Below are 13690 nucleotides of genomic sequence, written 5' to 3' on the forward strand. Positions count from 1 at the left end.
AAAAAATTATATAATTACATCAGGTTCATAAAATCTCAATATAAAAAAGAAGAAAATGTTGTGCTGTAAACTATCAAAAAGCAGACGAGTTAATCACATACTTTCAAAATTGGGAATAAGAGAATTAACACATCGCAAAAAAAATAAGGTTTGTCTTTGTTATGAAACAAAGATGCCTCACAAAAGGTTACAGGTTTAAACTACCAAACCTACAGTTCAGAACAGTATGTGAGGTTTTTCACCTTTTAATTTGTCATCCATACTTGACTTGCTTTCTCCATATCTGTACAAACCTGATGAAAACATGAACAGTGTTTAAGTGGAGAACAATGCAATAGTCCAAAATAACAGCTTACTCCTAGAAGGGGCTTGATGTGCATTAATTTGTTTACAGGCGATATCTGAGCAGTTTATGTCTGCGCCCATGGATTCTTGCTGAGCATTGGTCTGGTTTAATGTTCATGATGACCCTCTGCAGGAACTCAAAGTAGTACTTTATATTATGCAGTAAGCAGTAGATTGCGCCCATTAACTTGGCAATCTCTGAGCTCATGTAGGAAGTTCTTCTCCTCTACTACCACAGACACACTTTAGTCTTCCAAATGAAATACATCATGCAAAATTCCTTTGTGTCAACAGTCCAACCTGCATTTCTTTCATTATGACGTCGAGTTTCTTTTAGTTTCTCCAAAAGCCTGAAGAAATATAAAGACATACACGTCTTAACTGGCATAGAAATGAGTATGCCATTATATATATATATATATATATTTTATTGTCTCTACCCCATTGTTGTGTGAAGAGACAATAATTCATGTTTCATGTTACTATGGTTGCCATAGTCACATTTCAACTTAAAACAAGTAAATGTGTGAATACTGTGTTTTACATCACACATCCAGATTATGTCAAAAAAATCCTCTGAAAGATAGTAAGAAAGACCAAGAATGTAACTTTCAATAATGGTCATCGTAATACTACGTCAACTTCTATTTAGTTTGAGTTAGATCTAAAGTCATGAATATATTATTTTCTGATATTATACTATTCAACATGGAAAGACTTGCCATATACTCACAGACTGCTTACTCCAACCACTTTACTTATTCTTTAAATTGGACAATTGCTAATGCTAATCTAAATTATTCTGAATACTTGTCGATTCAATTTGATTTTCTCGTCAAGGTCTACATTTTCAGCAATGGTAAGTACACCTAGTGAAAAGAAGAGGTATTTGTTTTGTCCTGCTGCACAAATACAGCGTGACCTGCACATTGTAGGTCATACAGACCCAGTGAAGGTTCTTGTTTGGAAATTGCATAAACAAGCTGGAATTTCTTTCATTCAGGATCAACAACAATCTGCAAGCTCTTTGTAGCAAGCATGTATTACATACTAATCAATAAATATTAATGTCTATGCAATAAGAAGTTTACAATTATGTGTCCTGTTATAATCTTTTAATGCAATATCTCTGAAATTCCTGTAATTTGTTCTCTGTTCTCACTTTTTTTTGGCATTACCTCCAATCTCTTCCTTGTGTCACCACAGGCCAAACAGTAACTGGAGCATTTGATTGGCAGTTGAGGGTGGCAAATAGGGTGCGGGTCATCAACAAGTCAACATGACCAATACCTTATAAAAGTCAGCGAATTCACATCATATTTTTCACAGCATCTGGTGTTTAGTGTGCTGTGAAGCCATGGCAATGAAGTTGATTTGTGGTTGTCTTCTGGCAGTTGCCATGCTTGGCTGTCTGGTTGATGCTCAGTATCCCCAGAAGCCTAAGCCACAGAATCCGTGGACCCAGAAACCTCAGGTGGGTCTGCATTATCCGTGGCCCCAGAAACCTCAGGTGGGTCCACAGAATCCGTGGACCCAGAAACCTCAGGTGCGTCCACAGTATCCATGGACCCAGAAACCTCAGGTGCTTCCACAGTATCCGTGGACCCAGAAACCTCAGGTGCTTCCACAGTATCCGTGGACCCAGAAACCTCAGGTGCTTCCACAGTATCCGTGGACCCAGAAACCTCAGGTGCGTCCACAGTATCCATGGACCCAGAAACCTCAGGTGCTTCCACAGTATCCGTGGACCCAGAAACCTCAGGTGCTTCCACAGTATCCGTGGACCCAGAAACCTCAGGTGTTTCCACAGTATCCGTGGACCCAGAAACCTCAGGTGCTTCCACAGAAACCATGGACCCAGAAACCTCAGGGGACTCAGAAGCATCCAACAGAAACATTTCACACTTGTGAAGTGCCTGAGCAGTACAAGATACAGTGTGGAGCTCCTGACACCACTGCTTTAGTTTGTGATTCTCTAAACTGCTGCTTTGATGGACGCAGTTGCTATTATGGCAAAGCTGGTAAGCATTTTTCTATTCCTTTCAAAATTACATAGATATCTACAAAGAGCAAATAGCATGAGCACTCATCATTGCGTTCAAATTAATTTGTTGTTCTCAGTGACTCTTCAGTGCACCAAGGACGCCCAAATTATTGTGGTGGTGGCCAGAGACGCCACACTACCCAACCTCGACTTAGACTCAATTTCTTTCCTTGGAAATGATCCAAACTGCAGTCCTGTTGGCACCACTTCAGCCTTTGTCATATACCAGTTCCCTGTCACTGCCTGTGGCACTCTCAAGATGGTAAGGGTTGCAACTCATTTGACTGTTCAATTTGATTGGTATTAATTTCTTTCCGGTAGTTATAAAGATTAAAACACTATCAATTTACTGTAGGATGAGGCTGGGGTTCTAATCTATGAGAACAGGATGTCCTCCTCATATGAAGTCGCTATGGGACCCTACGGAATAATTACCAGGGACAGCCAATATGAGTATGTTTTTCTTTCTTTCTTTAACACTGAGTGGTCACAACATAAAATATTGCTACTTCTACTGCTCAGCTAAGACTTTAAGTTTTCAGACAATTCAGTGGTATCCAGAGGATACAGTAAACTGACCTTGAAGTCACTACAATGGGTTAGGGTTAGTTAATTGTGACATTTTACAAGACAAACTCCAATGGTTTTCTGACTGACTGACATAGACCTCATTCCTTGTCTCAGGCTGCTTTTCCAGTGTAGATATGTTGGCACCTCAGTTGAGGCTCTGGTCGTTGAGGTTGGCCTTGTTCCTCCACCACCCTCAGTTGCAGCTCCTGGACCTCTGCGTGTGGAGCTGAGGCTGGGCAACGGACAGTGTACAATGAAGGGTTGTGTGGAAGGTTAGTGTGAAGGAGATACATTTTGTGCAGTTTGTTTAATTTTGCTGTGAGTGTGTCAGCACCTATTCTTTCTGCTTGAGCAGAGGAGGTGGCCTACAACTCCTTTTACGTGGATTCTGACTACCCCGTCACAAAGGTGCTCAGGGATCCTGTGTACGTTGAGGTTCGAATGCTGGAGAGGACTGATCCCAACCTTGTCTTGACTCTTGGGAGATGCTGGGCAACTTCTAACCCCTACGCTCATAGTCTTCCTCAGTGGGACTTGCTGATTGACGGGTAAGAGTTACTGACTATTTTACTTGAAAATAGTGATTTATTGTAGATTTTTTTTATGTTATACTCAGTCCCTATTCTACACTCTCTCTTCTTGCCACAGCTGCCCATACCATGATGACCGTTACCAGACTGCCTTGATCCCTGTGCATTCCTCAGATATCTTGTTCCCAACCCACCACAGACGTTTTGTTTTCAAGATGTTCACATTTGTAGCTTCTGTAGCTAACAGTCCAAAAAGCAAGAAAACGCCTGCAGATCCAGAGGTCATGGTTCCTCTCCATGAAAAGGTATAGGATCCAGCTATCTAAGAAAAAAGTTTTTAGCTTAGTTTAGTTTTTATATTATTTTTAATATCACCTTATTTCATTATTTTGAAATAATACATTTGTTTTTTACCAGGTGTATATCCACTGTGACACAGCTGTGTGCCAACCCTCTCTTGGAAATAATTGTGAACCCAGGTGCTTCAGAAAGAGTAAGTAGTACGGTATATACTTTGATGATACACCATTAATATGGTGTTAGTCTGAAGTCTATTGCCCTTGTTTTTGACTAAAATGAATATGGGGAGCTAAATAGATTATGCTTTTCAAGTGTTTTACAGGAACAACACGGTTTGTGGTATAAAAATCAGGAAAAACTCTTAGCTGAACATATTCTCACCTAAAGGGTAAATTATGTGCATCATCTTGTGTCTTAACCTCAAGTCTGACAGCAACTGACCATTGCCATGTATTGTACACAGGGAGAGACGTTGCTGCTTCAGGCCACGGAGGCTCCAGAGCTGAGACCACCTTGGTTAGCAGTAAGGAGCTTGTCCTCATCAACCCAAGCAGTATTCAGTAATAGCATGCAAACAGAATGTTATCATGAAATCTCTGTTCCAGAAGCTTACTAAACAGTGATTGAGTGTCAAATAAATCTCTAAGTTGCTGAATTATGTGGTCTGGTCTTATACCATGTCATTCAGATCCATTTTTTACTTCACAGAGGTAGCCTAAAAGCTAATAATATTATGATAGAAAATACATATGACTATGCTTCAGCATGAACTTCTTGACATCCAGAAGATCAGATAAGATGCTGCGTTGTGTTCTGACAGTAATGTGAAGGAACCAAAATAAAGAGACAATTTAGTGGCTGTCAAAAAGCTTTCCATCATGTAGTGTTGTCAATTAAAATTTCTGAATAAACTAGTTACATCTTGCATTAAGATAATAAAACATTAACTTAAAGCAATTTGTGATTGATTGGAATATAGAACTTGTATATATCCTGTGTGTTTTCAAAGTCTTTAAAGGACAATGCCAGTGTTCTTCAATGCCTTTGCCACTGATGCTACACCTTAAAGCAGTTAGGCCTATAATGCAGTTAAAAATCACAAAGAATGAAACAAACAGTTGTTTGTATTTATGTATTAATACAGTTTTGAATTAAAATATAAACGTATAGCACATTTTAAGACAATAATTCACTATAATATGAATAAATATAAAGAAAAGAAGAATTGACATAATAGGTGGTCCAACAATGGTTCCCAACGTTGGGGTCAGGGCTGTTGGAATTAATTTAAGGGATTACACTGTGATTACAAGAACAAAATTAAAGATTTTTTAAAACATTTTTTTTTTACTAATTTTAATAAAAATGATTTAGTTAAATTACCTTTCCCATCTGTTTTTAAAACGGCAGGTCTATATGAGTTTATTAATAATCCAACTCAAAACCTAAAAAACTTGCAATGATCCAGCCTTTACTGTAAAACCACATCTCTCAGTAGACTATCATAGCCTATAATGTAATCTATAATATTACTCACATACCCATGGTTGTACCAAAAACATAATGATTCATTACATTTTCTATGAAACCACAAGGATGTATCTACGCCAAAAACACTTCATTTCCCAGAAACCTTCAGCATACCGGGAAGCTGACGTACAAAGTCACCACCTCGCAACGGCCAATGAGCTTAACAATCGAACGCGGAATCAAACTGTGATTGGACATCGAACACTGAGTGCAAATCACTTGTTACTGCGCGTGCGAATAGGAAGAGTCGTCTGTCGTAAACCTCGTCCCATGAGGCTCAAAACATGCCACTATGTTTCGCTTCTCCGGCTAAGTAGCCTAACCAGTGAACGGCGGTTGTCAGCGAGTCCCTTATGCTGGTTCAGACCGGCATTTCACACCGGCCTTCCTTTACTTTTCGCCCGGGAACTCACGATGCAGTCGAGTCGAAATGTAACCACCACCAGCAATTGCGGCGGTACAGCAGAGACTCAAGGGCCGGGCCTTTTCAGCAACATCCCGACTGTCACAACAGAAGTTGTGGGTCCTCCGGCGGAGAAGACACGAGCGGTAAGTACGCTCCAAGTCAACGAGAGAAACTTGAGGACCCCGAGTCCCCTGTTTGCAGCAAACTGTGATGACGACTCGGAGGCAGAGGCGTTCAGAGATGGGAGGACTGAGGAGGTCGACCGGGACACCAGGGGCAGGGCGTTTACCTGGTGCCGAGACTTTCTGTCCGGGTCCTGGAAGACCATCAAAGAGGGTGATTTTCAAATCAGCATCGTCAGGTAAATAATGTCAATTGCAGCTGTAGGCCTACTTCTTTGCCTCATCAGTAGGGTGGATATACATAAGCTAAGAAAGGCTATCTACATTAAGAACAGTTTGATATGAATGCACTAAGATATATGCAGTAGGAAAAGTATTTACATGTGTAGCATGTAAATACTTGAAGTTGTATAGATATGAACACACACTATGGGTGGGATATATACATGGACAGTAGTATAAATATATATGAGTTGTAAGAGTAGTGTACTCATAGTAGTGTGGCAGGGCTAAATAAGTCATGCAAATGGTCAGTCACACTGCGAACGATCTACTGCTGTTCTGTGGGGTTGGATTTACTTTGCTCTGATGGGATAACACTGGTGTTTTTCTTTCGCAGCGGTGGACTGAGTAATCTGCTGTACCTGTGTAGTTTGCCTGATCATGTACACTGTGTGGGAGAGGAACCTCACCAGGTGCTCCTCAGAGTCTACGGTGCCATCTTACAGGTTGGTCTGTCTAGTAGGGGTCCTCAGTAAGTTATTTGACCATGAATGTGTGTGAATACATGTTTCATTATCATGGGGAGAAAATCTGTGTACCGCCATTGTAGTCAATCTATCGTAGCAGTGTAATTTTCCTTCACATGGACGTATGAACTGAAAGAGCATCAAACTGTGACTGACTGTCTTCCTGTGATGTAGGGAGTGGACTCCCTGGTGTTGGAGAGCGTGATGTTTGCAATCCTGGCAGAACGAACTCTGGGACCAAACCTTTACGGCATCTTCCCTGAAGGACGCTTAGAACAGTACCTTCCGGTATGAATGCACACCTAACTGTTTTATGTGTGGAGACATAGTGACACATATCCTTGACTTTCATAACATTAAAATTGTTATATTTTGCATTGTATAAACTAAGCATTCAACATTAAGGGTTGAACTACAATGTGCAGATTCTATTGAATACATTTGTTGTACTTTGATTACAAAAGCATCTTTAGAAATACGTTCACAATACAACAATTATTCTGTCTGTATATGTAATATTTTTAGTTATAGTTGTATTTTAGTTATTGTGGATTTTTTTACTTATTTAATATTCTTTACTGTTTATTACTTTTATTACTATTGTTTTTATCTTATTTTTACTATGTAAATTTTCCCACTGCGGGACTAATAAAGGATTATTTTATTTTACAAACTCTTTAGTTGCCTATGTAACGCCATCACGTGTGTCGATTTAAAGGGCCTAGTGTATTTACTTGATCTAGTTCCTAATGAAGAGGAAGCATTTGTATAATCTGTATTTCTCTGTTTTTACAGAATACTCGCATGCGCACGGATCAACTGTCAAATCCAGCCATTTCAACTGAGATTGCCACCAAGTTGGCACGTTTCCATGAAATGAGCATGCCCTTTAACAAAGAGCCTAAGTGGCTCTTTGGGACCATTAACAAGTAAGGACAACCTGAAATCACTTTATTTCTTTCACTAAAACTGCCTGTTTTTTAATGATTAAACATACTGTTTTTTTCCCTTCATCAGATACTTGGATCAAGTGATGTCCCTCACTTTTCTGCGTGAAGCACATGTGAAGAAGTACAAGAAGCTGATGAAGTTGGACCTACCTGCTGAGCTGGAGAGCCTCCGGTGAGTTGGGGCACAGTTCACAGATGCTGTATATTGGATGGAGTGACTTTGTACATATGGTATAAGTAAAGCCCTAAAGTTGTGGTAGGTACAGTTAAGGACAGACTGTAGGATGAAACCTCTAGCATCCCCTCTCCCCTCTTTTCTGTACCTACCAGTGTCAGTGAGAGACAAAACCCTCTGAAGTGTTTTCCAGTCAGTTTCAAAACTACATAGAAGCAATGACTAGTGTCAACAAGATGTTTGGTCATGTTGCATACTGTCAGTTACACACTGTTGATGCTGTTCTTACTGTTTATATTTTGTGTATTCACACAAATTTCCATCTAGACTTTAGACAGGGTGGCAGTTTAGCCTCTTCAACTACTGGCGTTGGAAGGCCACCAAAAACAAACAAACAAATGTTTGATTTATCGTCATGTCCCAGGTGATGAAAGGAACAGGGGCGGGAAATTAAACAGTTACATGTTGAATGTGTTTGTAGACATTTTCCAATGAGACTTTAAAGTAACCCTGAGAACCTGATTCTGAAAACCAATGTGAGACAGCAAATTGGGTGCCCTATTATTTAGCATATGCTTGGCTATATTAATTTCTATTCATCTAACGTGTGCCGTATTCAAACTAAATGTCAGCTTGAAGCATGAAACGTACCTATTGGGACTTAAACATTCTGTATTTTTATTTTAAAATATATATGCTACATGAATAAGGCTGTAAGTGTTATAGTTTGAGATTTTTTGCACGCAAAAAAATGATTTAGGGTAAAAGAGATGCTGCATTTCTGGTTTCAGTCTAATGACTGACCTTTGTCCCAGTGCCTCCACGACTTCAGTCCTCCAGGCAGTCTGACCTCGGCAGCCAACAGAACATCCGCCCGGTGTTTGTTGTCAGTGTTATCTATGAGAACATTTGTTATCTTGTAGGTATGTAACAGCCACTGCATGGAAATCCCCTGGCTAATTGCAGCAGTCATCTAAAGACATATCTGATTCTTTTCTTTTGCTTACACAAGAATTTAGATTTTTTGCCACCCCCCAGTTTTAGATAACGTGACATGTTTGGGTGTCATTGCCTCTCTGTAGTTAGTATGGCCTAGGTCGTAGTAGCTACACAGATATAAATGTGAAGATGTCCTGGAATCTTGGACAGCTTTTATTTTGGCCTAATTTCTCATAAACCAGTAATAATGACCTGTGAATGCAACACTGACAATATCTTTCTGTCATCACCGACTCTGTTCATCTGGCTGTTGTCTCCACAACAGTGCGTTGCTGGCAGCGACTCCATCACCAGTGGTGTTCTGCCACAATGACGTCCAGGAAGGTAAAAACATCTCCTGTCCTGTCATTCCTCTTGTATCGTCACACCTCTAATTTGGGTTGATTGATCAGCCCTCTGACTTTACTGATGCATTGCTTAGGAGAGCAGTATATAACAGAAGTCAAAGAAGGCTGGGGTGTAGGTATTAATAGAAACGGCTCACATTCACATGCATCATGTGGTGTGACCAGTCTGAATAGTTCAGATATTTGTCAGTAGAACAGAAATGGTTTTGAATTTTAGGCTAAACTATCCGCTAGTCTAAACCACACGGTAGGTCAAATAAGATGGTGTGGATGATGATGATGGAGGTTTTCCCACCTCCTTGTTTTTCCGCTGCAGGTAACATTCTGATGCTGCATGGCGAGGACCACAACTCAACAGATAAACTCATGCTCATCGACTTTGAGTACAGCAGTTACAATTACAGGTAAAGTGTAAACTCTTAGATTTTAGCATTTCAAATGAGTTGTATATCAACCACATTGATATCTTTTGTTTAGAAACTAGTGGTTTGAGCACCAATTCTAGATAAATATGGCACTAATATAAATACTGTAATATTTTGTTATGTGTAGGGGTTTTGACTTTGGAAACCATTTCTGTGAGTGGATGTATGACTACACCTATAACCAGTGGCCCTTCTACAAAGCCATACCGGAGAACTATCCCACCAGAGAGCAGCAGGTCAGTCCAAACCCCCTACAGCACAGGTGTCAAACTCAAGGCCCGCCCGCAACGTCATTTTATGTGGCAAAAAAATAAAATAAAATAATATATATATATATATATATATATATATATATATATATATATATATATATATATATATATTTATGCATATATATATATATATATGCGCAAAGTTAGATTTGATAGTAAAAGTATCCCCATGGTCGAAATTATGAGATAGAAAGTCATAATTATGAGATAGAAAGTAGAAATTAGAAGCAGCTCTTTGGCTTAGGTTACCCTACATTTGACATAGAAATGGATTGTGACTATATTGAAGACTACTTTAAACGTGGCTTTACAACAGATGAAATCTATGGGTAAATGGGTACATTTTTGAAGCAGTGCATGCTAAAAGGTATGTGAGCAGGTGTGCTCCAACCAGATACAGACTTTTAAAAATGTCAGTTTGTGAAGAAACACAATCGTAGACCGAGTTCAGGAACTAGCAGCTAATCTAACAACACAGCTAGCCGAAGAGATGAGCATTAGCTGTTGATGAGAGCACAGACAACACGGACACAGAGTATCTATCAGTGTTTATAAGAGGCTGAAGGCCGACTTCACCGTCAGGGAGGAGCTCTTGGATGTAGCTGCATGCAGGGAGGAACATTAGTGATGCAGAGAGGTGACAACAATAGCTTTGAACAAAGTGAATGTAATAACTTGTGTTTGATGAGGTTTGTTATTTTCTTTAAAAGTTTGACCTTTGATAGAGTAATGTGGGTTTCTTAACCCTAAATTAAAAGAATTTCTGTTATAATAACAGAAATGTGCTTAAATATAATTTTACATTTATATAACTGCATGTATGATATTTTTACACTTGAATAAACAATAATCAAATGCAGAGACAGTTATTTAACAATATGTTGGGGAGTAGTTACAGTTATACAGTCTTACAGTTACAACCGGCCCTCTGAGGGCAACCATGATGCTGATGTGGCCCAGAGTGAAAATGAGTTTGACACTCCTGCCTTACAGCAAACAAAGACAGTCCACCTTTCTAGCGGCCCCTTCCCCCACTTCCAACCCCCTACTTCCAGCGCCAATACTCGGACCCCACCCATCTCCAAACTCTGCCTTTTGTATTGATCTCAAATACAAACCTGTAAAGACGTTTCGTGACAGTTTCTTACACGGTTGCGATGCTATCGGGGTGACAAAATCTGTCCACAATCAGAGAGATCTGGCAAAGGACTCAAGACCACCTCTATGGTAGTTCCCAGTACAGAAGGTGTCTGCATGACCATATTTTGATTAATTTAGTTTATTCTAAAAGTGTGTGCTAAAGATTTGGAAGATTCGAAAACATTTTAAATATTTATTGGTGGTTAGCCTTTTGATGGAACACAAAACCTGTTATTACTTTAATTGGAAGCATTAAATGCATTAGATCAGGGATTCTTCCTTAATAATTAGTCATGCAGCATCAACGATTTTGCCTGTTAATACAGCATACAAATGTTCCCTATTGTTTGTGTCACTCTGATAAATACTGTTTGATTGTAGAGTTGATTTTCCATTTCCCACTCACGTTTCCCTGTGATACTCAGATTCAGTGCTCTGACCACACAGTGCCATCTAGTGGTAAAACATGGTAACGCAATGTTGAGTTCAAGAGAGGGCTATATCCATTATTTAAATCATAATTTCTCTTTCTTAAGCAATTGTTTTGTAAATTAGATACTGGAGCTTTTTTCCCCCCAATGGCGGAAACTAATGTCACTACCGTCTAAAGATAACCAAACTCAATATTATTATAATATGAAATATTGTTGTGTAGGGCAATAGAAAGGGATTAAACAAATGAGGATGTAATAAATCATCAACAGATGATAACTTACTACATTTATAAAATGTTGCAAATCATTTTGCTTTTTCTTTCAGCTTCATTTTATCAGAGGTTATTTGGCAGAGCAGAGAAGACACTCTGACATTACCATGGACCAGACACAGATCGAAGAGGACATGATAATTGAAGCTAACAGGTAACACATGGTGTTCCAATGATTTACAACAGAATCACCAGAACCCTGATTTTGTTATGTCTCTATCATTTTTGTTCTGATTTGTAGGTACGCATTAGCATCACATTTTCTCTGGGGGCTGTGGTCCATCATTCAAGCAAAGATATCCAAGATTGAGTTTGGATACATGGTAAGGAGATTCTATCATCAGCAACATACTACATTTATTTCAATACACCAGATGTTTTTAGTAAACCTTGCCTCATGGTAAACCATATTGTTTTGCAGGACTATGCCATGTGTCGTTTTGATGCCTACTCCAAGCAAAAAAAGCTCTTCTCCGGATTTCCACCATGTTAATGTGAATGTAATGTCTATTTTTTTTCAGTTGTTGAAAGCTCTGCTTATGACAAGCAATGTTGGATGAAGGATGGCTATTTAGATTTGAACAAAATGCCTTTTATTGAAGCAACTCTCCCCATAGTGGGACATTTTGTTAGATCAGGTATAGCTCTTTAGCAGTGAATGTTGTTGTTAATCATTTGAGAGACAAATCCTGTCTTTAAACTTCAGACTGTAAATTTTACTGTTCTAGTCATTTTGGTGTACTAAACCAATCATATTCCGTGTGGTAGGTTTTTGTGTTTCTCTTTGCTTTTGTGTTTTTTGTCATTCTACCTCACATCTTTCTTCTGATGTTCATTCTGTTTTTCTGTTCAAGGTCCAATAAAGTTAAGTTAAAAGCTTACCCACATTCAGCAAATTATTGCACAAGGGCTATTTAATACAGTATCACCATAGTCAACAATAATGTAAATTTAAGAGAACAGTTACAAACTATAAGGCATTTAAGTCACAATTATTGGATCTATTAACTGCACCTTTTAACTGTCTGCCCATATCAGCTTGTGTTTTTGATTTTGTCATTTGTCATTCTTACCTATTGTATTTGGTTAACTAAAATGTCCGTCTGTGCATATGCATGTAACTATGGCTGCAACAATGAATCGATCAAATCGATTATTAAAAGCGTTGGCAACGAATTTCATTATCGATTCGCTGTGTCGCGCGATTATTACGCCACTCAATAAGTCGCGGAGATGTTTGAGTATAAAAAAAAAAAGTTGAGTTGAGCGCAGAGCAGAGCGGAGGTAGAGGAAAGACCATCGGAGATCCGTGACGTTGTTCTGAAACACACGGCGGAGGCAGAGAAATCAGTACGACCTAAATCATCCAAGGTGTGGGAGCATTTCACACTAAATAAATCGAAAAGGTGTGTTAATTGCAAGATGTGCAAAAGCGACATGGCACGGCACGGGAGCACCACGGTGATGATTCAGCACCTAAAACGTAAACATGTTGGAGTCCTTGAGGAGGAGGAAGGGAGTTCAACAGCAGGTTAGTCACTACAGAATCCTACTGTTGTTCCGTTGTGAAGTGAGGAACGTAACGTCCCTCCAGTAGCTCTCCTGGTGCTGCTGTTTACTCGTTATCCTGCTTGACAAGCATGACAAGTTAGCGTTAGCTCGTTAATAACAGTAGTAAAGCAGGGGTGGAATAGTTTGCAAGACTAAAGACACGTTTTTATTCACTCGCCTTTTCCCCGCCGATCCATCGATTAATCGAAAAAATAATCGACAGATTAATCGATTATTAAAATAATCGTTAGTTGCAGCCCTACATGTAACCAAGTCAACTTGAATTGCTTAAATTATATCCAGAATGAATTAAGATCTATATTATAATAAATTCTCATTATGACTTTCTTTTTAGCTTATTTTAGTGTGAAGTGGGGTCTGGACTTTTTCTGATCCCTTTTTTTAAAATTTCCTTTTTATATTTCCTTTATGATTCTTTTATTTAGAGCGTTTTACATATAGTTTACTTATGAAAAGAAAGTAGAAGATTAACTGTGTGGCACTAACAACTAGCTTGTTATTTTTAAAG

At 39.0% G+C, this 13690-nt stretch overlaps 2 protein-coding genes across 2 annotated transcripts; both read left to right on the top strand.

Annotated features, from left to right (window-relative positions):
- Positions 1-1702: 1702 nt before the first annotated feature.
- LOC137881033 (zona pellucida sperm-binding protein 4-like) lies at positions 1703-4710 on the top strand. Its single transcript, XM_068722715.1, has 8 exons — positions 1703-2366; positions 2467-2651; positions 2745-2842; positions 3074-3231; positions 3315-3507; positions 3608-3794; positions 3907-3982; positions 4253-4710. Exons 1-8 carry the CDS (start codon positions 1703-1705, stop codon positions 4351-4353), a joined length of 1662 nt encoding a protein of 553 aa, XP_068578816.1. The 3' UTR covers positions 4354-4710.
- Positions 4711-5556: 846 nt separating this feature from the next.
- Positions 5557-12796, top strand: chkb (choline kinase beta). The gene is made up of 11 exons (XM_068723322.1): positions 5557-6086; positions 6467-6575; positions 6771-6884; positions 7392-7525; positions 7614-7718; positions 8986-9044; positions 9384-9471; positions 9620-9728; positions 11664-11764; positions 11852-11933; positions 12032-12796. The coding sequence occupies exons 1-11, from the start codon at positions 5590-5592 to the stop codon at positions 12101-12103; spliced, it is 1470 nt and encodes a 489-aa protein (XP_068579423.1). The 5' UTR covers positions 5557-5589; the 3' UTR covers positions 12104-12796.
- Positions 12797-13690: the final 894 nt, after the last annotated feature.

The sequence above is a fragment of the Cebidichthys violaceus genome, unplaced genomic scaffold (assembly GCF_023349555.1).
Source record: "Cebidichthys violaceus isolate CVI_PGR_0920_01 unplaced genomic scaffold, fCebVio1.0.p SCAF_3, whole genome shotgun sequence".
NCBI classification, from domain to species: Eukaryota; Metazoa; Chordata; class Actinopteri; order Perciformes; family Stichaeidae; genus Cebidichthys; species Cebidichthys violaceus.